Below are 26,034 nucleotides of genomic sequence, written 5' to 3' on the forward strand. Positions count from 1 at the left end.
ACCTCTGAAACTGAAAAGAAAGAGAGAAAGAGAGGAAGAAAGGGAGGAAGGAGGAGGGAAGGAAGGAAGGAAGGAAGGAAGGAAGGAAGGAAGGAAGGAAGGAAGGAAAGGGAAGGGAAAGGAAAGGAAACTTATGAGGCGAACATGTTTGAAGTGAATGGTGATGAGTTTCCTTTGGAACATGTTAAGAGCTGCCTCTGAGATATTAAGTTGGGATGTCAGTCAAGCAGAAGGACACAGATGTATGTTGGTTACCTTTAACATTATAGAGGGCTAAGATTTACTATACTGAATCCTAATATTCAAATGGAATTAGAATTAACTTCACTAAATAGAATAGGATTTTAGAATTTCCCTCCATTGGGGGTGCCTGGGTGGCTCAGTCAGTTGAGCATCTGCCTTCGGCTCAGGTCATGATCTCAGGGTCCTGGGATTGAGCCCATGTTAGGCTCCCTGCTCAGTGGAGAGTCTGCTTCTCTCTCTCCCTCTACTCCTAACCCCCCCAGCTTATGCTTGCTCTCTCTCTCTCTCTCTCAAATAAATAAAATCTTTAAAAAAAAGAAGAATTTCTCTTCATTGTAGCTCTTCTCCCCATTGCACATATTCCTTCTTTCTCTGATGTTGGACATGAATCTAGAAACCCCCATTATGGCCCCAAGAGCTTCAGTTGTTCTGTATTGAGCAATTTTACCCAGACATAAGGGTGAGAAGCTTTGTCCTTCCAGGCATTTCATTTTCAGAGCCATTTACACCTCTGTCCTCTCCATGAGGGGACCTCAGCTTGCCTGCCCAGGGTTAGGTTGGCCTCTAAGGAACTACTCATTCAGTTCCATAACATTTGCCTGGGAGCCAAGGAGATGATAAAATTTTAAGCAAGAGGCATCAAATAGAGCTGAATACCACAGAGAAGATCATCTAGAGTCCAGTCTTTCAAGCTGAAGCATACTGTGCCACACCAGAAAAGAATGCTTCACGTCAGTTGAAGGTTTTGATGTTATAACTCTGGCTATATCCAAACTCACATCAATGCAATCATTCTTAGATCTTGGTATTAGTTCTCATAATGGGCTGGGGAAAATCTTGAAAAACCAAATTGAAGCAAGCTATAGATAAGTTCATTTCTATTTCAATCTTTTTCCAAATAATTTTTTTCATAGACTCTCTTTTATGTGTCACTCTTTTTGGCCCTGAGTCCTATTAAGATTATTTTAAATATTAGTGAGATAAAACTTCCACACAGTGTAATACACATGCATCTTAAATGCACAATCATAAATGTGCATGTGCCTAATACATGAAGCAAAAACTGACAGAATTAAAGTGAAAATCAGGCAATTTCATAATTGTAATGGCCATTACAATTGTAATACTGTGGCAATTGTAATATTCTTGTCATAGTATTTGATGGAACAATTAGACAAAAAATCGTAAGGATGTAGATCTGAACAACAATGTCAACCCTCTTAATCTAATTGTCATTTATTAATCATTATAGCCCAAAACAGCATTCATTTAAAAGGCATATGGAATGTTCACCAATATAGACCTTATATTGGGCCATAAAATTTCAAAATATTGAAATCTTACAGAGTATGTTATTTGAACACAATGGAATTAAACTAGAAATCAAAAAAAGAATATACCTAGAAAAGCCCCAAATATTGGAAGTTAAAAAACACATTTCTAAATAACTCATGTATCAAGGAAGAAATCACAAAGGAAATAAAATATTTTGAACTAACTGATAATGAAAAAACAACATAGTAAAATCTGTGGCTGCAGCTAAAGCAATTCTTAGAAAATTTATAGCTTTAAGTACTTAAGTTAGAAAAAAAAAAGAAAGGTCCTTTTAAAAAAATCGCAGGTTCCACCTAAATAAATTGAAAAAAAAATGAGATAGAAATGGACAAACTATAAAGAAAATCAATGAAACCAAAAGATAATTCTTTGAAATATTCAATAAAGGGGCGCCTGGGTGGCTCAGCCATTAAGCGTCTGCCTTCGGCTCAGGTCATGATTCCAGGGTCCTGGGATCAAGCCCCGCATGGGGCTCCCTGCTCAGCGGGAAGCCTGCTTCTCCCTCTCCCACTCCCCCTGCTTGTGTTCCCTCTCTCGCTGTGACTCTCTCTGTCGAACAAATAAATAAAATCTTAAAAAAAAGAAATGTTCAATAAAACGGATAGATCTCTAGTTAGTTGACGAAGAAAAAAAAGAAAACACAAATTATCACTACCAGGAGGAAAGAGAAGATATCAAACAGGTCTCGCAGATATGAAGAGTTAATAAGGGTATGTTCTGACCAACTTTATGCCAATAAATTCAACAGCTAGATAAAACGGACAAATTCCTTGAAAAATACAGCTTACCAAAATGGGCATGAGAAGAAACAGAAAGTCTGAATATTTCTATATGCATTGAATAAATTAAATTCATGACAAAAAAAACTGTGTCACAAAATAAAAATTAATAAACTGGATTTCAGCAAAATTAAAAACTTTCATTTATCAAAAATACCACTAAAGATGGGAAAAAAGAGAGAGAAGCAAACCAAGAAACAGACTCTTAACTTTGGAGAGCAAACTGATGGTTACCAGAGGGGAAGGAAGTGGGTGAGGGGGTGGGTGAGATAGGTGATGGGGGTTAAGGAGTGCACTTGCTGTGATGAGCACTGGACGTTGTACTAAGTATTGAACCACTATATTGTACACCTGAAACTAATGTTACACTGTATGCCAACTAACTGGAATTAAAAAAAAAAAAAACATTCAAAAATGAAAAGGCTCAAAATGGGTCAAAGTTTTGAACATAAGACCTGAAACCATAAACTTCCTAGAAGAAAAGACAAGTGGAAACTTATTCCAGCCCAAACTGTCTAAGATACCCAGAAAAAAAATTAAAAATTCAGCTAAGGATGTACGTACAGAGATGATCATTATACCCCACCTTAGAAAAATACAGCAAAAATAGGAGGACGGTTAGTCATCCACTCTAATGCAACCATTTTCAGTGCTATGCGTGTCATAGGGGAATGCTCATGATATTCTGTGAAAAAAAAAATAGGCCACGCTGAGATCGAGAAGATGAGCTCCGGGAATGGAAGGACAAAAATTGGACTTAAGGTGGCCTAAGGAGGAGGGCCCTGGCAAACATCACAGACTTTCAGTTTGGGACTCCCAGGGCACTGTGAGTAAAAGTCAGTCCAGAAATATACCAATAAATACAAAGACTGAAGCTCAGCTTTGAGTCAGTTCAACCCCTGAATAACTTAAGGTGATTTTCCACTGCCCAGACTGCCTTCCAGAGCAAAAAGTAAATCCACTCTGAAAGGATACGGAATCATCCAGAGCCTCAAATTATCTCTCCAAGGTTTTTTATACTTAGCGTCTGGAATTCAGTGAAAAATTACCAAACAAAAAGGTAAGAACTCACTCAAAATTAAGAGAAAAACAGAGGCAATAAGAAATGGACCTATAGGACATCTAGATCTTGGAGTATATCAGACACAGACTTAAAAATAACTGTGATTAAATAAGATGGAGAATTTCAGCAGAGACTTGGAAACTAAAAAAGAATAAAATTAAAATTTTAGAATTAAAAATATGATTGTAATTAAAAATTCATTCCTGGGTTTCACAGCAGTCTAGACCCAGCTGAATAGAAAAATTAGTAAACTAGAAATTAGGTCAAAAGAAAATACAGAAACTGAAGCACAATAAAATAAAATTATGGAAAATGTCCGTGTAAGAGACATATAGGTCATGATGAAAAGCCATAGAACAACGTTTGTATATGATCTCAATTGTGACAAATGGCACATAGATACATAAAGCAATACACAAAGATATTAAGAATAGTTAACTCTGAGGGGAGACATTTGAGGCATATTTTAATTACTTTACATTTTTCTGTGTTTCCCTCCTCAAATCCACCCATTCATGCAATAGCACTTCTCAAAGTACATTTTTGGAAAATTCTAGTTTCTTTAGGAAGAAAAAGTTCTGTGACCCAAAAAGTTTGGTAAATATTGTGTTAAAAGAATTAGCATAGGTGGTTTCCTTGTTGTTTTTTTTTCCCTTAACACTCTACTTATTTATTCATTCATTCATTCATTCATTCATTCATTCATTTATTAGGGAGAGACAGCGTGAGAGGGGGTGATGGGCGGGGGGAGGAACAGAGGGAGAGGAACAAGCAGATTCCGCGTTAAGCATGGAGCCCGAGGCAGGGCTGAGATCAGGACCCCAGCCAAAATCAAGAGTTGGGCACTTAACTGATTGAGCCACCCAGGTGCCCCAGTGTTTTCTTTGTTATTAATTGTTCGTTTATCTATTGGTTTATTACTATCAGTCTTCTCAGAGTCTTTAACCTCTTAACCTGCGCCCTGTGAAGCATGAAGAGCACAACAGTGTTTCTGAGGCTATATGGGCAAGAAATCTTTTCATCGCAGACTGTTTGATAGGACCAGAGTTCCAGGTAACAGTCTTTGGTAAATACAGTCATCTAGAGCAGGGGAATACCTGAAGTTCTTTACCACTGCATGGCAGGCCCTATCTGTTGTATCTGCTCTGCCCCGACTGGGCCTGTGTCCCAGCCATCCTGCCCATTCTCTATAGGCTCCATGTCTCTAGGCTTTCAGCATCCTGGGGTCTGGGATCCCCCCACCCCTGCTCCTTGCTCTCTTCCTCACGTATCAAGCTTCTACTTATGCTGCCAGCCCCTAGCAGAAATATGACCTCATCTGTGAAGCCTAGCACCTCTTCATCACTCCCTCAGAGTTTTGAACATGTTTCCAGCAGCACAGTTAGTACCTTATAGCAACCTTGTCTTGTACTTGTCTCTCACCACTAGACTGGGGCTTAGCTTATCATGCCTGCACCCATAGGACCTAGCATTTGGGCACCAGACAGTAAGCATCAACGAACGTTTGACACCATCATCATGACTAACTTTCTTTTCTCTGACAGGACAAGTATTTCTCAAGTAATCTTAATTTCTTTCTCCTATAAAGACAATATATACTGATTTTTAGAAATTTTAGAAAGTAGAGAAAGTAAGAAATAGAATAAAAATCACATTATCTTACTACCTGGAGATACTCCATGTTAACATGTTAACATGTATGCATTCATGGGGCGCCTGGACGGCTCAGTTGGTTAAGCGACTGCCTTCAGTTCAGGTCATGATCCCAGGGTCCTGGGATGGAACCCCGTATCAGGCTCCCTGCTCTGCGGGAGCCTGCTTCTCCCTCTCCCAGTCCCCCTACTTGTGCTCTCTCTCTCTCTCTCTCTGTCAAAGAAATAAATAAAATCTTTTAAAAAATAAAATAAAAATGAATGTATGAATATTTTATAAAACTTGGATTAATTTTACATACATAACTTTATATCTTGATTTTTTCCTACCTAACATTACATCATACTTTTCAATGTAATTAAATATTGTTTCAAAACATGATGCACAGTATTGATTGTATAGTATTTAATAAAGTTGATGTATCATATTTATAGCTGCTTCTAATAACTCTCTGATGAACATATTTGTACATAAAACTTGGTCTGCATTTCTCATTTTGTTCTTAAGACAAAGTCATAGAAGTGAAATTTCTGGACCCATATAAATATTGTAAAGGTTCATGATACATATTGTTACATGCTTTTTAATTATTGGTGTTTTTATTAAATGAATTAATATATGTAAAATTTTAACAACTGTGTTGGTACATAAGTGTTTAATAAATAGAGCCATAATTATTGGTATTATACTCTTCATATAACAGATTTATTGAGTGCCTACTATGTGGAGAGCACTGCTCTAGAAAGTTAAGACCAAGGGTATTCTTTTCAGCAATACCTGTGGGTGTCAGTCTCACCGCATCCTTCCTAGCATTGAATATCACCATTTTTCTAAATTTTGCTGATTTGATAGGTGAAAAATGTTATCCCACTTATTCAATTCATGTTTATTAACAATAAAAAGCAAACTTTTTTCCATATGATTATAACTGAACAACATTTAATCCTTTTTATCTCCTCCCCTTTTTGTACCTGCCATGATTTCCTACATTTTGCTGGTCTTAATTCATCAACTCTCCCACTTACTGACTTCATCTGCCCTCTCTGGCCTTTCCTGTGAAGTGTCTATCCCTTCACTCATAAAATATCTGTTGAAAGCCGGAATGTGGGCAGCATGGGGCTGGATCCTAGGGGTCAACTGAACAATCAGGGTTCCACCTCATGGAAGTTGCTATCCAGCAGAGAACTCAGATGTTGAACCACATGCCTTTATTATGAGAGACAGGACAGGGTGCTTTGGAAGGCTCACTCTGGGAGCTCAAGAAAAGGCTTCTTTGAGGAGCTGCAGTTTTTAAGCCAAGACCTGGGCGATGAACAGAAGTCAATGTCATAACGGGGTAGGATGGAGGTGGGGTGGGGTGGGATTAAGGGTGAGGAGAGAACAAAAGCCATATGTGGAAGCCCTGAAATGGAAAAGAGTATGGCACATTTGAGGCAAAAAGAGGCCAGTTTACTTGGAAGGAGAGAAGGTGGAACAGAGTGACTTGAGATGGATCTTATGGGGAGGTCAGTGTGGCTGATCACAGCTGGCCTCCAGCCATTCCAGCTTGTCTCCAATCTGTGTGTCCAAAGCAAGCACACCACACCCCTAAGTCACTGCAATGATGTTCACTCATTCCTTCTCCCAGGGCCAGGAATCCCCCAATGTCAGTGCCCTTGCCCTTCCCTCCAGCTAACCTAACACCATGTGTGTGGTTTCCAGAGAAGAATGAACCTTTCTCAAGATTCAGCCACAAGTCATACCGCAAAGCCCATTCCTTTTGTCTCAGTAAAAGACTTTAATGGCGCACACATCTTCTTTTGTTACCTCCTGAGACTCTAAAACAAAAGAAAGCTGAAAGACTGACGTGTCTACAAGATATTTCATGATGACCAGTCTGTCAATTAAATCATGGGCTGTCCCCCAAGGGTTGTGTAGAGTTGACATTTGGGGTTGGGGGCTGTGAGTGTCCTGGTGCTGCTGGGTCATGGGAATGAGTGTTTGGAGCATTGGCTGTGCATCATGAGCCTTGTTTCTCTGTCCCCCAGCTATCCTTCCAGGGTCTCATTCTGGGGCCCTGCCCCAGCCTGCCACCTTGAGGAAAGCCCTCTTCACGTCCTTGTTCCGGAGGCTGTAGATGATGGGGTTGAGGAAAGCAGAGATGACGTTATAGAACAGGGCCAACTTCTTGTCATCCTCTGGGGAGGCCTCAGAGCTAGGCTTCATATACATGACCATGGCTGGCACACAGAACACGGTGACCACAGTGATATGGGAGGCACAGGTGGAGAAGGCCTTCAGTCGCCCCTGGGCTGAACAGATCCTCAAGATGGCAATGAAGATGTGGACATAAATGACAAGGATAAGGGAGAGGGGGACCAGGATGACACTAAAGCCAAGGATGAAGTCTACCCAGTCATTGACTGAGGTATCTGCACAAGCCAGCTTTAAGACTGCAGGGACTTCACAGAAGAAGTGGTTGATCTTGTTGGGGCCACAGTATGGCAGACGCATGGCAAAGACAGTGTAGATAAGAGCAGAGATGACACCCCAGAGTCCACAGAAAGTGACCATTACCCCGCATAGCCATGGGCTCATGATGACCTTGTACCTGAGTGGGTGGCAGATGGCCACATACCTGTCTATAGACATCATGGCGAAGAGCCATGACTCAGTGATGCCTAGCACCAAGAAAATGTACATTTGGGCCACACAGCTGGCAAAAGAGATGGTCTTCTTCTGGCTGGCTAGATGTGCCAACATCTGGGGCACAGTTGTTGTGGTATAGCCCAGATCCAACATGGAAAGGATGCCAATAAAGAAGTACATGGGTGTGTGGAGGTGTGAGTTCAGGCAGATAAGGATGGTGATTAAGCCATTGCCCAGAATAATCAAGAGATAGGTCATCAGGAAGGCTGAGAAGAGCAGAGGAGTTGTCCTGGAGTTGAAGGAAAAGCCCAGAAGGATGAATTCAGTCACAGAAGACTGGTTAGGCTCTTGCATCCTGTTCTACTTCTAAATGAAAAAGAAAGGAACTGATTCAGTCAGAAGACTAGCCAAGCTATGCACCAGGGTGAGGGTCTCTGATGGGGTTGGAGTAACAGTGTCATTGTCCAGTTATGATGAGACACCATGATCCCCCTCAACAAGACAGCCCATTTTACCTGCTCTTGGCCACTGCCACTACTCTCAAGAAATCTGTGAAGAGGAAAGGGCTTCCACATCTGGTCCAGACTCTGTCTCTGACTCACCGGTAACTACCCATTTCAGCCTCAGATTCCTCAGGTGTAAAATGAAAGCACTGGGCTAGCTGATCTTTACTTCCCCTTAGCATCCTCTTCTCCTTAGTAAGGCAGCCAGGCATTTAGAGATAAATATTGGCATACAACCTCTATGCGATTTGGCAAATTACAGTGAGAGAACTTACTTTGTCCTTTTGAAGACCTTAATTTATTTTCCACTCAGGCCGGGCCATCTCTCTGCTACCGGCGGGCCCCCTCTCAGGCCATGGTGTGTTAGAAGGAAGACTGAGTTCTAAGTGCTGGCTCTATAATTTACTGAGTGAATGACCTTGAGCAAGCCCTTTACCCCACCCATGTACCCCTTTGAGACTATTCCCTTGAGTACAAAATGAGAATAATTGTCTTTTAGCTACAAGTTTGCTGTAAGAATACTGTATCTATGATATATGATATCAAGGAATGATGCTTTGGCATGAAGAGCATCACACAGAAGGCCAACCATGGGATAGGTGCACAGTGAATGTTAACTGTATTTCTGGGTGGTGTTCCACACAGAGGACTGAGATTCAGGTCTGAGCTATGCAAGCAAACTTCCTGAAAAGTGCCCCACCTGTAATCAATTTTCACTCTCCCAGATGCCCACCCTCTGTTGCTTCTCCCCATAACGGCCAGTATTTCATTCTTTCTTTTAGCTTCTTACTGGCTCTCAGTTCTTTCTCAACTTAACCTCCCTGAACCTCAGCTTCTTCATGGAGAACAGGGCAAGGACAGCTTCACCGAAGAGATGTCATGTGTATCATTGGTATTTAGGGAATGGGAGCAATCTTGATGCTGTCAGTATTTTCATTCTCCTGGCACCAATTTATCTGACCCAACCTACTTGTTCTCCAATCTGCTTGTTCTCCTTTGGAGCATCATGAATGAATCTGCACAAGAACCCGTGTCTACACTGAACATATCAGATGGTTTCTTGACTTTGGCCAAAGGACTGCATACACTCTTAACCTCCCATATGCTAGGAACTGTTCCAGAACCTTCAGAGACATTATCCAATAGCTATCCAATAGTCAGATAGCTGGAAAATAACTATTTTTTTTTTATAAATCCCTACCTTTCACTGAAGGGTCTTTTTAAGTCACATTCTCTCCCCAGTGGGGGGAAGAGCATGGGGTTTAGAGACAGACAGTGTGTTCTGCTTCAGTCCTAACTCTGGCTTTACTTGCTATGTGACCTTGGGCTGCTAGCTTACTTCCTAAGCCTCAGTTTCCTCACCTGTAAGATAGGAATAAAAATATCTACCTTGCAAGTCACATTCTTCCTGAGAGGAATTTTCCCAAGGACCCAAAGTGGGAATATTCCAAGAGTGGGAAAACGTGCTGCCATTTCTACTTTTAATTTTTCACACACAGCCAATGGATGGACTGACTCTTGAATAGTCTTATGTTAAAGAGTGTTTAACGTGGTTGATCCATTCAGGGAGGCTGAGGGCAACTGGAACAAGCGGTCTATAAACCAGCAAAGTGTGCCCAAGGATGCTGTTCCATAACCAGGATCTTGGGTCAGAAATTCAGGCTCACTGAACCCCTGGTTCCCCATCATCCTTCCCTTAACTCTCTTGAGGGTAAAGCATTTTTTTTCCCTGGGAAAAAAATTGCCTGACTCTCAGGGATTATAACCAGAAGCGCCATGTGAGGGAAAACAAAGGGAGACATTATTATCTACTATGATGAGCTTGGCCTCTGTGCCTCTCTTTGGGCCAAAAATATAGAATTTGGCTTTTGAGATGTAGCTTACAATATACCTTGACATTCATTCTCTCTTTGAGGCTCATGATGACTCTCTGAGATGTATAAGATAGGGATCATTGTCCCCACCTCACAGATGAGAAACTGAGGCTCGGAGATGGAGTATATAGGAGAAATAGAATATCTTTCATTTTGTAGCAACAATAAGGTTTTCTCTGTGTAGCAAAACCACAGCTAACCAGAACTCAACTAATATGAGTCCTCAATTTACTGAAATGTTTTCTGTTTTTGATTCTTAGGGGAAAAGGCAAATACGAGGGCAAAGAATTTTGTGTTGAGCTTAATTTAACTATATGATATATGGGTATAGATGTGCCCATGCATGCACACGTGCGCGCACACACACACACACACACACACAACACACAGATTAATTGATGGTATCTCTAAGGTGAACAAAGTCATACCAATCAGAAACTTGGGAAAATCTCCTCAGCTCCTTTCCCATCTCCCCACATCCTATCTGACTCCAAGTTTTATTGCTGCCACCTTCAAAATGCCTTTTACACCCACCTGTCCCTCTCTAATCTCACTGCCAGTGTCTGAGTCAGACACTTGGCTTCTCTCTCTCACCTGGTTTCATCTCCGTCCTCCAGCTGGGTCCTTACCCAGCCCAGTCTCTGCACTAGCTTCCAGAGTGCTCTTTCTAAAAACAAAACTCCTACTGGGCCACTCTTTCCATCCTTCAGCAGCTCCCTTGTCTACAGGAAAAAAGTCTAAGAGAGTTAGACCAATACCCTGGCTTCACTCCTTAAAGTCAGACTCACTTTTGGTCACCAGGCTCCAAGGCAAGTTGGTGGGCTGACACTTTGGAGGGATCTTTGACCACTGCAAGGGCTGAAACAGAAAGCATCCCAGTGACCCAATATGCCATGTGCAGAGAGGAGACATAGGAAGGAGACAGATCCCAGGTCACAGTGGGAGCTTATCCCAGAGTTCAGACTAGGACCCAGAACTCCTGGCTACCAGCTGCTCAGCAACATGGCCTCCGTGTTAGCTCAAGGTGAGCCCAACCAAACTGGGATTCTGCAGGTCAGACACAGCCTACTAGCATCTCAGCTTCACCGTGCACAATGTCACGGTTTCCCACTGTACCCTCATTACTTAATACTGAGCCTGGCACATAATGAGCCCCAGTAACTGCTTGCTGAATGATCTACAGACTGAGAGACCCTGGGAACCAGAAAAAAAAAAGAGAGAAAGAAGAGATTACAGACATTGTCTCTGTCCCTACACTTTCCTTTTCAGTTTATCAGAGATCTGGAGAAAAGTATCTGTGTCTGGAAATCATGAGTACCTTGGGAAAAATCAGGGCACAAGTAGGTTGAGGGAAAAAGATTGAGAGAGCTGGCACCAAGGGTTACAAATCTCTGTCATTTCTCTCAACTCCTGTCCTAGCCAATAAATAATAATAATAAAACAAAAACACTATTTTAAATACGATAATAATTTAATAAAGTAATAATTATTACTATTTAATAATTTAATATACTAAAATATTATTGTTGGTGTTTTAGCAATTCGCTATGGGCCAGACGCTGTAACACATGCTTTATGTGCATTGTAATCGGGGTGATAGTTGAAGGATTTAATAATACATATGGGCACCCTCTGATCAGAACACATACCTGCCTTAGGAAACAGGAAAAGCTGTACCAGAATGTGCGCAAGCTGAGCAAGAGCCCTGCGCGTAGCCACCCTGCAAGTGGGCGTTATTGCTGTGCCCATGCTACTGGTGGGGAGAGCGGAGACACAACTTGCCCAGGGTCACAGCTGTAGCTGACTCCAGAGCCTGGGCTCATAACCACCAGGTGATGCTGCCTCCCTGAGCATCTCGGACAAGAATGGAGTTGGACTGATCTACCTGGAAACAGGTCCTCCTGTTCTCTCCCCATCACCTACTCTCTCACTTGCTCTCTCGTTTTCTGCCTCCTCCGGGGTAGAAGCTGAAATGAAAGGGAACAGGAAGAGCAGGAATCATGGCCAAAAAGCAGGGGGAGTGAAGCTGGGGCAGGCAGCCCTCCAGGCCAAGCAGATGCAGGGAGGCAACGACGCCAGGCAGGCTCCTAAGGCTGCTGCTGCCTGCTCTGCACACAGTGACACAGCCCATATGGTGACCCTGCCTGAGCCCATGTGTCCCCTCTGTTGTCCTCTCCATGGTCTCTGTCCTCCCAGCAAGGTGCAGGAGGGGAATGCGCACCCTGATGGGAGGTCAGAGGCCAGGCAGGCAATGCCGGCTGGCCCTTCCCCACACATCCTCCTGCTGCTGCATCCAGCAACCCCTGGAAGCCTCCAGGAGAGCATTGCTTGTGGGGCACAAGCGTAACCAGGGCGTTCTCTGAGGGCCTGGGGTCTGCTGCCCCAGGGGATTGGTGGAATGAGCCACAGGAGCCTGGTGGGATCCAGAGAATGCTGGGAGACCAAAGACAGAGCAGGTGTAAGGAGGCGTCTGCTCCCCATCTAAGGGCAGCAAAGATGGACTAGGGCATAGACCAGAGCCCCGGAAGCAGACCAGGAAGGATCTGTGTACACAGATGGACAGACAAGGAGACAGAGGACCATGAAGACAGGAAAGAGTATGACTAGACAGGGAAGGGATGGAAAGTGAAGACAGAATCTGCAGGTCAGAGAGGAACCTTGAGCCTGGCCTCAGGGGCCCCTGGCAGCTGTGCTGGGGAGGCTTCCACTTTCATTCACCCCCTCTTGCCAGAGCACACGGAGAATGGATACCAGAAACATACAGCCTCCCCAAGCACTGCAGGCAGATGCCGCCTTCAGAGTAAGACGTTGCCCATAGCACTCCTAACCCTGGTCCTCCCCTCCGAGCCAAGGAGGGAAATGCCAGTCCAGCTGAGATCCTGTGTTTAGGTGGTGGGTGATTCACCAAACTTTGGGACTGGAAGCAATCTTGGAAATCTAATCCCTGCCAGGACATTGCATTTTCTCTGCAGCCTCCCTGGCAAAGGATGCTCCAACTCCTGTTCACATACTCCCAAGGACAGGAGGCTCACTATCTCGCAAGGCAGCTTAGGTAGCCTTGACTGCCCTTCACAAAATCATTTCTTGTACTGAACTAAAAGCAAGTACTTCTGACATCAAGGTTGTGTTCTCTAAAATACCTCTTTGCCCCTCCACCCTCCTGCTTCTTACCACACCACCCGCCCCCCCCAGAATCCCCAGTCTGCATTACAATGCATTAGCCTTTACCTGCCCTACCTTTACTTATGAGGGTCTTTGGGGCTGTCTGGGCTGCCTTCCTTGCTCTTGATAAGCCCTGATGCTCTGAGCAGCCCATTTTCCCCAAGCTGGAACCCTGCCCTACCCAACATCTCTAATGCCAGGCAGCACCCCCAGCAAAGCCTTCATAATGACAGCACAGGGAGCGCCCCGCCCTTCTGCTCAGCACCTAAGGGCTCCAGTGAACAGCCTCTGGGGAAGAAACTGGTGCACTGGTGAAGACCCAGGGATTTGTAATCAGACAGATGTCGTCACTGTGACCTAGCCAAGCCACATAGCTTCCCAGAGCCTCAGCATCCTCTCTGTAAAATGCAGCTGTTCTCCCTAGATCATAATAATACTTGCTATTGGGTTTTGTTGGGCTTTTATGTACGTGTGTAGATGCTTTATATCTTTGCAGCATTATTATCACCACTTTAGAAATCTAGAAATGGAAACTCAGAGCATTCAGGAGCCTGTGTGGAGCTGGGATTCTGCACGTAGTTTTGTCTGACCACAGGCTGTGCTCCTAACCAATGCTGAACCTAGTGTCGTGATCAGACATGAGGCAGACCAGAGGCAGGGAGCCATGAGGCATCTTGGGGTGGGGGGAAGGACAGAGTCACATGTGGAATAGAAGGTGGTTGGTTAATGCACTCTAGACCCTAGAGCAGCACTTTTGGGGATAGCAGGCTCTTCAGGGGCTTCTGCCAGATACATAGTCTCCAGGGGAATAGGGAAGGAAAAGGGGACCAGCATTTATTGAGTACCTTTTATGTGCCCAGCATTTCACAGGTATCATTTCATGTAATCCTCCAAGAAGTAAGTTCTTTCCACTCTATCAATGAGGCAAAATGACTTATTCAAAGTCAAGCAGCTGTTGGAGGCAGCTGAGATCCCAATTTAGGTGCCTCTAGCACAGTCTGCTTGGGGGTGAGGGAGGATGACAAGCCAGGACCACCCAAGTCTCTAGTCTGGGGATGGGGTCTGCCCTCAGCTTTTCTGATTCCCCAATTTGGACCCCAGCCTTTCTCACAGTCCAAAGTTGTTTCTGAGGTCTCCACGTGAGCTACAAGATGGTAGAAGCTGAGTGAGAAATAAAAAATCCTGTTCTCAGTCAAGAGGACATTCCACTCTGGATTCCTTTATATCCAGGACAATCCCTGATGGAACCATCCCTGTTTTCTGAGTTACAAAAGTAACCCATGTTCATCAGGGAAAATTCATAAACAGAGAAAGGTAGAAAGAAGAAAATAGAAGAGAGAAGAAAAAGTTCCTTCCATACTACAGAGAAAATTTCACTTATGGCTTCCAGATGTTTCTCTCTCATCTCAAATCACACTTTACATACAATTTCATTGTGACAGATACTACTTGGTTGACTGTCCATTTCCTCCTTCTTTGCTAAAAGAACTATATTCTTGCTGACAACATTTGTTTGAGTCAGTCAATACCTCATGAATGGTCCAAGCCCAAATTATAGTGCCATTTCTTCCTTTCCCACAATCCTTTTCAGCGAGGGCAGTCACAAAATTTGGTCCTGTTCAGGGAGACCCAGGGAAACTCAGCTGAGGAGGGTTTGTGAAAAAATTTCTTTTCCTAACAAAAGGGATAGAATGACAGTCATACATCCTCTTCTCCCAAAACCCCATGAATACAAATGTCATGTCTGCAGTTGGGCAAGTCATCTTGAGACCATAAGGAAAAAGCTCAGAGAATCACAGGGGTTCTCTCACTAACGTTATCCAGCTGCAAAATACAATTAGAGTTACAAAATAAAAAGACACCAGTTTCAGACTTCTTTCTTTTTTTTTTTTTTTTTTGTGGTTTAGGTTTTATTTCATCATCATCAACTGAACTCTGCCATCCAGCTAGTCCTGGGGAGAAGGAACCAAGGAGCCCGCAGAACTGCAGCAAGAGCACAGAGATTCTGGGGTATCTCGAGCAGGTGGGGGTGGAGGGGTGCTCTCCCGAGCTACACAAGGAATGGTCTGGTAGTTAAGATAAAACACGAGTCGGATTTCCTAGATCTGTCCACAGTCAGCAATGGTGATCTTCTTGCTGGTCTTGCTGTTCCTGGACCCAAAGCGCTCCATGGCCTCCACGATGTTCATGCCCTCTTTGACCTTGCCGAAGACCACGTGCTTGCCATCCAACCACTCAGTCTTGGCAGTGCAGATGAAGAACTGGGAACCGTTCGTGTTGGGTCCAGCGTTGGCCATGGACAGGATGCCAGGACCCGTGTGCTTCAGGATGAAATTCTCATCATCAAACTTCTCCCCATAGATGGACTTGCCTCCAGTGCCGTTGTGGCGTGTGAAGTCCCCCCCCGCCCCGCACATAAATCCCGGAATAATCCTGTGAAAGCAGGAATCTTTATAACCAAATCCTTTCTCCCCAGTGCTCAGGGCACGGAAGTTCTCTGCTGTCTTTGGAACTTTGTCTGCAAATAGCTTGAAGGAGACGCGGCCCAAGGGCTCGCCGTCCATGGCGATATCGAAGAACATGGTGGGGTTGACCATGGCTGGGCGGCGAAGGCGGCTCCGGGTCGGTGGCGTCTGCAAGGCCAGTTTCAGACTTTTGTTCCCAATCAGGATGAAGTAACAGAGACCAGAATTATTGTCCCATCTGTAATAACTAAAAACCTAGACAAATTGCATGGAATAATGTTTTCCAAGATATTGGACGTCAGGCAACAAAAGACAGTGATTTGTGAGAAATGAGAAACCAATGAATTGAGCCCTGTAGTTGTCCCAGCTTACTGCTCACAAAGTGACCAGGCTGCCACAGGAAGTGAGGACACAGAGGAGGCTAGTGGTTTCCCTGGGCGGAGGAGACAGAGTTGAGAATCTAGGTGGCTGCCAGGAACTGAATGTTTGGGTCCCCTTGAGGATGATATATTGAAATCCTAACCCCTAATGGGGTAGTATTTGGAGGTGGGGTCTTTGGGAAGTAACTAGGTGATGAGGGTGGAGCGCTCATGATGAGATTAATGCCCTTATAAAAGAGGAAGAGACAAGAGATATTTTCCCTCCACCATGTGAGGATGCAACGAGAAGATAGTCATCTATACACCAGCAAGAGAGTTCTCACCAAGAACCTGACCATGCTGGCACCCTGATCTTGGACTTTCAGCCTCCAGAACTATGAAAAGTAAATGTTTGTTGTTTAAACCACCCAGTCTATGGTGCTCAGTTATAGCTGCCCAAACTGAGTAAGACACAGGCCAAGGTTGCTGGAGTTCACAGAGCAGAGTACTGGGGAAGAGAGCTCTGGAGGTCATGCAAGTCTCAGATGAGCACTGATGAGTGGATGTGTGTGAAGAAAGCACCAGGATGGGGAAGAGGGAAGGCAAGAGGAAGGGTTAGGTGGAACAATTCTCAGAGCTCGCCCAGGGCCAGCGATATTTCCTGTTCTCACTAGCTGGACTAAATGCTGTTCTCGTCTTGCCCAACAAAACTTAAGAGCCAAATTCAAGAGAGTCAAACTGTTTATAAGTAACTTAACTACAGTCTAGAAAAACAGCCTAAGAATATTTATCAGGAATTCAAAAATATCTGACACTCAATAAGGTAAGATTCAAAATGCCTGGCATCCAGTGAAAAGTTACCAGGAATACAATGAAGTGAAAAGATACGACCCATCATGAGAAATTTCACCCAGTTAAAACCAACTGAGGAACAACACAGATGATGGAATAAGTAGGCACAGACATTAAAAAATTATATCTATATTCCATATGTTTAAGAAGCTACAGGAAAAACAGCATATTAAGGAGAAATGTGAAAGATAGAAATGTAACTTCTAGATATGAAAATTATGTTAGATGAAAAAAGCACTGGGTGGGATTACAAAGACTAATAAATTTGATAATATGATGATAAAAGCTAAGAAATCTCATAGTGATTGGGGTGGGGTTTTTTTTTTGAGAAGATGAATAATATTTATAATAGTCTACCCAGATCTGGTCAGGAAAGAGAAGATAAAACACAGATTTCCAATGCCAGGAATAAGAAAGGTAACATCAGTATAGATTCCGTAGATACTAAAGGGATTTCATAGATATTATGAACAACTTTATTCCAATAAATTAGATAACTTACATAAAATGGACAAATTCAATGAAAGACATTAACAAACTAAAGCTCATTTGAAAAGAAATAGGAGAGCTGATAATCACATATCTATTTTAAACATTGATTGTGGCATTAAAACCTTTTCATAAAGAAAACTCCAGACCTAGATGGATTCACTTGTGAAGTCTACCAATGCTTTAAGGAAGGAATAATTCTAAGTCTGCACTAATTCTTCTAGAAAATACAAGAGGAGGGAATAGTTGGCAACTCAAGGTAAGGCCAGCATCAACCTGATACGAAAGCCAAACACAAATATTACAAGAAAACTATAGACCACATCCCTCAGGAGCACAGATGCAAAAATTCTTCACAAAACTTTTTTTCAAGATTTGCTTTATTTGAGAGAGAGAGAGCACAAGGGGGAGGGAGGAGCCGAGGGAGAGGGAGAAGCAGACTTCCCACTAAGCAGGGAGCCTGACTTGGGGCTCGATCCCAGGAACTCTGGGATCATGACCTGAGCCGAAGGCAGACACTCGACCGACTGAGCCCCCCAGGCACCCCTGTTCACAAGATTTTAACAAATGCAATCCAAAAATATGTTTTGAAAGGCCATGGCCAAACGTCAGGTCACTAGAGTGTTTGGTAGAATTCCCCTGGGAAGACATGTGGCCCTGGCCTTTGTTTTTTGGGAGGTTTTTGATTACTGCTTCAATTTCCTTATTGGTTATTGGTCTGTTCAGATGTTCTACTTCTTCCTGTTTCAGTCTTGTTAGTTTATAAGTTTCCAGAAATGCATCCATTTCTCCAGGTTCCTTCCTTAAAGCATTGGTAGACTTCACAAGTGAATCCATCTAGTTCTGGAGTTTTCTTTGTGAAAAGGTTTTAATGCCCCATTCAATGTTTAAAATGCCATTTGTTGGCATATAGTTGCTCATAATATGTTCTAACAATTACCTGTATTTCTATGGTATTAGTCGTGATCTTTCCCCTTTCATTCATGATTTTATTAATTTGAATCCTTTCCTTTTCTTTTGGATATGTCTAGCCAGAGGTTTATCGATCTTATTCTTTCTAAGAACAAACTTCTAGTTTTGTTGAGCTGTTCTACTGTTCCTCTGGTTTCTATTTCATTGATTTCTGCTCTAATCTTTATTATTTCTCTTCTCCTGCTTGGTTTATTTACTGTTCTTTTTCCAGGTCCTTTAGGTGTAAGTTTAGCTTGTGTATTTGGGATTTTTCCAATTTTTTGAGAGAGGCTTGGACTGCTATGTACTTCCCTCTTAGGACCGTCTTTGCAGTATCCCATAGGTTTTGAACCAATGTGTTTTCATTTTCATTAGTTTGCATGAATTGTTTAAGTTCTTCTTTAATTTCCTGGTTGAACTATTCATTCTTTAGTAAGATGCTCTTTAACCTCCAAGTGTTTGAGTTCCTTCCAAATTTCTTCTTGAGGTTGAGTTCCAGTTTCAAAGCATTGTGGTTTAAAAATATGTAGGGAATGATCTCAATCTTTTGGTATCAGTTGAGACCTGATTTGTGACCCAGTATATGATCTATTCTGGAGAAAGTTCATGTGCACTCGAGAAGAATGTGTGTTCTGTTGGTTTAGGATGGAACGTTTTGTATATATCTTTGAAGTCCATCAGGTCCAGTGTGTCATTCAAAGCCCTCGTTTCTTTGTTGATCTTCTGCTTAGATGATCTGTCCATTGCTGTGAGTGGGGTGTTGAAGTCTCCTGCTATTAATGTATTATTATCAATATGTTTCTTTACTTTGGATATTAATTCGTTTATATAATTGGCTGCTCCCATGTTGGGGGCATAGATATTTACATTTGTTAGTTCTTCTCATTGGATAGACCCTTAAAGTATGATATAGTCTCCCTCTACATCTTCCTAGGTTTATTTATTTTTTTAAGATTTTATTTATTTATTTGAGAGAGAGAATGAGAGAGAGAGAGAGCACATGAGAGGAGGGAGGGTCAGAGGGAGAAGCAGACTCCCTGCTGAGCAGGGAGCCCAGTGCAGGACTTGATCCTGGAACTCCAGGATCATGACCTGAGCCGAAGGCAGTTGCCCAACCAACTGAGCCACCCAGGCGCCCTACATCTTCCTTGGTTTAAATGGTGCTGGGAAAATTGGACAGCCACATGCAGAAGAATGAAACTCAACCATTCTCTAACACCATTCACAAAAATAAACTCAAAGTGGGTGAAAGACCTCAGTGTGAGAGAGGAATCCCTCAAAATCCTGGAGAAGAACACAGGCAGTAGCCTCTTCGACCTTGGCCACAGCAACTTCCTTCAATATACGTCTCTAAAGGCAAGGGAAACAAAAGCAAAAATGAACTATTGGGACTTCATCAAGATAAAAAGCTTCTGCACAGCAAAGGAAACAGTCAACAAAACCAAAAGGCAACCCACGGAATGGGAGAAGATATTTGGAAATGACAGAACAGTTTAAGGGCTGGTATCCAAGATCTATAAAGAACTTTTCAAACTCTATACCTAAAAAAACAAATAATTCAGTCAAGAAATGGTCAGAAGACATGAACAGACAATTCTCCAAAGAAGACATACAAATGCCTAACAGACACATGAAAAAATGCTCCATCAGGGAAGCGCAAGTCAAAATCACAATGAGATACCACCTCACGTCAGTTAGAATGGCCAAAATTAACAAGACAGGGAACAACAAATGTTGGCGAGGATGTGGAGAAAGGGGAAACCTCCTACGCTGTTGGTGGTAATGCAAGCTGGTGCAGCCACTCTGGAAAACAGCGTGGGGGTTCCTCAAGATGTTAAAAATAGAGCTACTCTACAACCCAGCAATTGCACCACTGGGTATTTACCCCAAAAGTACAGATGTAGAGAAAAGAAGGGGCACATGCACCCCAATGTTCATAGCAGCAATGTCCACAATAGCCAAACTGTGGAAGGAGCTGAGATGCCCTTCAGCAGACGAATGGATACAGAAGATGTGGTTCGTATATACAATGGAATATTACTCAGCCATCAGAAAGGATGAATATCTACCATTTGCATCGACATGGACGGACCAGGAGGGTATTATGCTAAGTGAAATAAGTCAAGCAGAGAAAGAATTATCATATGGTTTCACTAATATGTGGAATATAAGGAATAGGGCAGAGGACCATAGGGGAAGGGAGGGAAGGGTGAATGGGAAGAAATCAGAGAGGGAGACAAGCCATGAGAGATTCTGGACTCCAGGAAACAAATTGAGAGTTGCAGAAGGGGGTGGGGGGATAGGGTAACTGGGTGATGGGCATTAAGAAGGGCACGTGATCTGATGAGCACTGGGTGTTATACGCAACTAAGGAATTGTTGAACAATACAACAAAAACTAATGAGGTTCGCTAACTGAACTTAATAAAAAGAAGAGAGACTAAGTGGAGAGACAGGGAAGTGTGCTGGAAGGAAGGGGCACCAGAGGGGCACGGGTCTGGGTGCCAGCTTCCCAGCTGTTGGCCTCAGAGGAATGGTGATGATCATGACCATGAAGACGACCACAACTTCTCCCATCCCTCCACCACACACTATATTCCTGGTGTCAGATGCTTAAATACTTCATCTCGCTTAGGCCTCAGAATAAACATGCGAAGTTCATATTATTATCCGAATTTTACAGTTTAAAGAACTGAGGCTTCAAAAGGTGAAATAACTTGCCTGAGTTACGAGTAAGGACCCTACTGGGATTTGAAGCATGATCGGGATTGAATGAGACAATGACTAAGCAGTTGGCACCACACTGCCTGGCTCAGTAGAAAAGCTCCCTTACCTGCTCAGTCATTTATGGATGTGCCGTCCCCTCTGGGGCATTAAATCTCTGCTTCCTGTATCAGAGATGCCAGATTCAAAAGGTTCATCCTCTTTTCGGGAGGAAGGAAATGACCACTCCACAAGCACAGTCCCCCCCCTCTTGCTTGAGAAGTATGACCTGGGCAGAGGCCTCCACTCTGCAGGCGGGCATCCGGGCTCCTGCCCCTGCTACAGGGTGTCCTGGCCCTCGGCTAGAAGAACTAGCCTGACCCTTAATACTGCTCACTTACTGCTGTCGGCATGGAATCTGCCGACTAGGTCCCTTCTGTGGACCAGAACTTGTGCTCAGCACCTTACATGTACCTCCTTAGTCCTCATAGCATTGTTTTCTGTTCTAAATGTGATGAAAATGAGGCCCAGAGAGGGGAAGTGATTTTCCCAAGGTCACATGGCCAAGAAGGGGTAGGGACAACATTCCACCACCAATCTGTCTGGCCTTTTTTCCCCTGTGTTGCACAACAAACACTGGCTCTGTGTCTTCTGGAACTTCAGAACCTAAGCCTGGGGAGGGGAATATTGTAGAGATAAACAGTTATGAGAGAAAATATATCAAAATCTAGAACTGTACTGTGCATCATCTGCTTCCTGTGCCCTGGGTAAGGCTGCCCCATGTCAGGCAGCCACAAGGCCCATGGACCCTAATCTAGGAGACCATATCAAGTCCAAAATCAGACACATTTTGAGAGTAAAAGGGAGTGTTTAAAATAGTGACAAGAGTTAATTGATCTACAACAGGAATAAACCAGAACTGTTCCATGAAAACTAGTATATGAGATCACCCTACCCAATCCTATACTTGCCTGTCCTGTCTCCCCACAGTTGGAGCCACGCACTGTAACTGAGACTTGTCAGCCCTGAAAATCCATGTTGTCTGGATGAATGTGCTAATGTCTCTAGGAACTTAAGCAGTACATCCGAGATAACATCCAGTTTTGCTCAGCTGCTGGCTTGTCCAACTTCATGCTCTAAATATATTACCAAGACTTCTTTGGTCTTGGCCTTGAGAACCTATCATTGAGGATGACTTGCTATTTTCAGGACCTCTCCAAGTTCCCAGGTCTCATCCAGTTCTGCCCCTTCAGGTCCCATCCAGGTTTCTAGACAGACACCCTTCAACCTCTAAGTATCACTTGACCTGGATTCCTCATCACTGACTTCTAGCAAGGTAAAAGTATTCCCCATTGGCCTCAAATCCCCCAGTGCCCAAACTGGACTTTACCTTGCCCTGCACTTCACCTTCATTACCACACCCCTCAGAATCTGAATTCCACCTCACTGGACTACACCATCTCTCATAGTTGGTTATTGCCTCCCACCCAAGGGTAGTCTCCTTTCCAGTGAGTCTTGCCCTGCAGCAGTTAATGAAACCAAGCCAGTCTTCTGCCTTTCTCTCCTGGAATTCCAGAAAGACCCAAGAGAGCACTTAGTTGGGGAGAGTGTCTTCCAAGTCAGTCTGAGAAAGACTGTGCATCTCTGCTGGTCTTTGACCACCTGTCTCCTACATCTACAGCCTGAGTGTACACACCCTATAAATCAGTATTGCACCTTGGCCATAGAGACACTGCGGGAGAATGATCTGGAATCTGGCAGATCTAGGATCAAATTCAGACTATATATTTATCTGCTAGGACGTATGAACGACAAACTTAATTCTCTTAAACTCCTGACTACCAAATGGCTTACTGACCTTGTTGTGAGGACGGATTATATTATGTGTCCTGCCCAGTGTACCATCTGATCAAAGTAAGTGCCAGTAGTAGGCAGTTATTGCTAATGCAATATGTTTGGTAGCATTTACACCACAATGAGGTCTGTGGCCTTGGATAATGGCAGTTATATGGACACTAGTATTAGCAACATTTATGCTATCCATATCCAAGCTTTAGGCACACAATCATGGGTACGATGCTGAGAACGTAGAGACACATATGCGTGCTTCGGAAGGAAACAAAGCACATGTTACTTGTACAATCACTGTGTCACACAGAGACATGGCAGCTCAGCTGTAGCACTCCTCCCTCCTCTTAAATATCAGTGGGAAGAAGTTTCAATCCCTAGTGGAAACTTAAGAAGGATGCCCAGCTCACTAGCTCCAGGGACTAAGCCTGAAGTGTCTTGTGGCATTAAACTCCCTGGCCTAGGCTTTCATCCAGCCCAGGGGCTCTGTGCTGCATTTACCTGCGTGGACAGAGAATCCTCAAGACTTTTCAGGCATCAGAAATCCACTCTCTCATCCCATTCTGATACAAAGAGGACCTCCTTGTCTGCCAGCTGGAAGCCTCTCTCCAGGGCTGCTCTGCATCCAATGACTTAAGAGAGGCATGCTGTCTCCCCTGCAAGGCCACTGTGCTAAGGCAAAGGGATGAATGGTTCTACACTGTAGGAGAATAAGAGAAAGCAGGTTGCTGGTACCACAGGAGGGAAGGAGGCTACTCAAGCAGAAGAACAAAGTACTGATCATTCCTACATGGGATTGAGAGAGGGGCTTGGGGGGGGGGTTCCTTCCCTGGGCACCTCCAAGAATAGCAAAGGAGCCCAGTCTTCTTTGCCCCACTCACTGGGGAAGGAGGTAAGGGGGGACCTGCCCTCAGTGAAGAGGAGCAGAATCTCCATGGCACTTCCTCAACTTGCACAGGTACCTCTCAGGAGCACTCTACCAGCCCTATGCCCAGAATGGGTGCTGGGGCCACTGACAAGGGATCCTCTTTCCTTTTGTGCACCCAAAGAGCGGAGGCTGGAGGCTGGGAAGGAACAGGGAAGTGATGGCAAGTGGAGAAAGGAGAGCAGTTATGAATATGGCATTTTCCTAGCCCAAGTGCTTGATCTAATTGTTTCTTTACGGGTGCTTAGAGAGAGGCAGTAGGCACAGTGATTAGAGCCTGGCAGGCTATGCAGCCAGGGACCCAGCACTAGAAGAGATGCCCAAAGCAGTCTTCCAGTCCCTGCTAGATAGTGTGGAGAGATCTAAAAGAGACATACCCTCTGCCTACAGACTGGCTGGGAGGACAATACACAAAATGGACAGGGCTAGACTGGTTAAGTAAGGAGGAGGAAACCCCAAGCTGAGCCTTGGAGGTGGGTGGGATGTGGAGAAGCAGAAAGGGTTATGGAAGGCATTCCCAGCAGATAAACAGCTCAAGGGAAGGACAGTGCAGCTCTCCTTGGACGATACTGAGAAAGCCGGGTGGCTTGAAAGATCTGTGGCTCAGACAGGAGGGGACCCCAACTGCCCAGACTACGATCCTTTTGGTGGCCATACTGTTAACATCATGGCTCTGAAGTCTCAGTGAGGTATTGGTGAATCACAGACTTGAAAATTGGGTAGAGGCAGATGGAAGAGCCCTTAAATTCCAGTCTAAGGAGGCATGAGAAGGAGAGCATGACAGATGAAACAGTACTGGTGGCTGGTGGGTGGACTGGGAAGGAGATCACTAAGAAGCCCCTGAAGAAGCCCAGTCCGGGGTGTGGACAGGTGGAAAGAAAGATGTGATCTCCTCCTCCTTTGCAGCCCTCATCATTCTGGGGCCAGCCACTGACACTGCTGACCAGTCCTTATCTCTTGAAAGTTTCCCCTCAATGTCTAAGACTCTGAGCTTCCCTGGCTCTCCTTTTTGCTTCACAAGCACTCCTGATCTAGGACCTCTTTCTTCTTCATCCAATTACTGGTGTTCCCTAAAGCTCTGCACAAAAATACCACACCATTTTCTTTTGCCCAAACAGCCTCAAACAATGATTCTATCTTCCAGATCCCCACCAGCACCCTGTGGCAATCAGTCCTCACAATCATGTTTTCAACCCTGTCTTCTGGAGCCTCAGATGCTTGAAAATGCCAGGATAGCTCCTCTCTCCTCCCTCTACCCCTCCTTCCACTCAGCTGCCCATTATCTAAATCCCTACACTTTGGGGAGCACTGTCAATAGGCCAGGTATATTTTGCATGATCTCCACTATGGAGGAGGTATTACTCATGAAGAACATGGGACTCTGAGGGGCTAAGTGACTTAGGAGCAGGTAAAGAGGCTACAAGATTCAGGTGTGTTGACACTAAGTCTATGCTCTATGTATTCTCCTCTGCTCTGGTCTCACGTCTCCAACTCCTAGAAGGAATCTCTTGCCAGCGCAGTCCTGTTCAGCTGACTGCCTAGCTCAGCCTTCTCCTTGATGCTCATGGCACTGATGTGATCACAGGTCTTCAGCCCGGTATTCCTGGGATCAAAGAATAGCAGAGCTGGCAGTTTTCTTTAGAGCAGGCAAGTCCAACAGACTCACTTAAAAATGGGGCTGTGAAGGTCACAGAGGGGTATGGAGTTACCCAAGATCACACAGCAAATCAGGGACATAGTTGGGACCAATCCTTTGCTCTTCTGATTTCCAGACTCATTCCACTTATACTAACCACTTTACTTGTCTAGCATTTTATATTTTGCCAAATGTCTTGACATACAGAATCTCATATGCTCCTTGCCATTACTCTGTACCATAGACGCTTCATCTCTAACAAGTGAGATGACTGAGGCCAATGGAAGTGAATGGACTTGCCCAAGGTCACACAGCTGGGTAAGTGACAACCATGGGACATTCAGGAAGAGCTGAATTAAAAATGTAGTCTTGGGGTAGTAACTGTAAGGATTCGATAGCAAATTCCACAGGTATCTGAGCACAAGAAACAAAGGGGGATCTGGGTATGGAAAAATGGGGTCTTTGTAATATTGTATCATATATCATGTACATATATACAATATGTATATGTATCAAGTCAGGAATCAGAGTCATGCTCTCTGTGGCTTGCGGCTCTGAGGTCTCCTC

General features: G+C 44.0%; 2 protein-coding genes across 2 annotated transcripts in view; both read right to left on the reverse strand.

Moving 5' to 3' along the window:
* Window positions 1–7,116: 7,116 nt before the first annotated feature.
* Window positions 7,117–8,055, reverse strand: LOC113910202 (olfactory receptor 2A12-like). Its single transcript, XM_027572143.1, has one exon. The coding sequence runs from the start codon at window positions 8,053–8,055 to the stop codon at window positions 7,117–7,119; it is 939 nt and encodes a 312-aa protein (XP_027427944.1).
* Window positions 8,056–15,125: 7,070 nt separating this feature from the next.
* The window catches only part of LOC113935113 (peptidyl-prolyl cis-trans isomerase A-like), a 59,520-nt gene continuing 48,611 nt past the window's right edge, over window positions 15,126–26,034 (reverse strand). The window contains exon 4 of the mRNA XM_035727322.1: window positions 15,126–15,892. Within this exon, the coding sequence (XP_035583215.1) occupies window positions 15,340–15,892 (553 nt within the window). The 3' untranslated portion in view covers window positions 15,126–15,339. The remainder of the gene's footprint in view (window positions 15,893–26,034) is intronic.

Source organism: Zalophus californianus, chromosome 4 (assembly GCF_009762305.2).
Source record: "Zalophus californianus isolate mZalCal1 chromosome 4, mZalCal1.pri.v2, whole genome shotgun sequence".
NCBI classification, from domain to species: Eukaryota; Metazoa; Chordata; class Mammalia; order Carnivora; family Otariidae; genus Zalophus; species Zalophus californianus.

Coding starts and splice junctions, on each gene's coding strand:
- LOC113910202 (XM_027572143.1), bottom strand. CDS start 8,055: ATGCAAGAGCCTAACCAGTCTTCTGTGACTGAATTCATCCTTCTGGGC.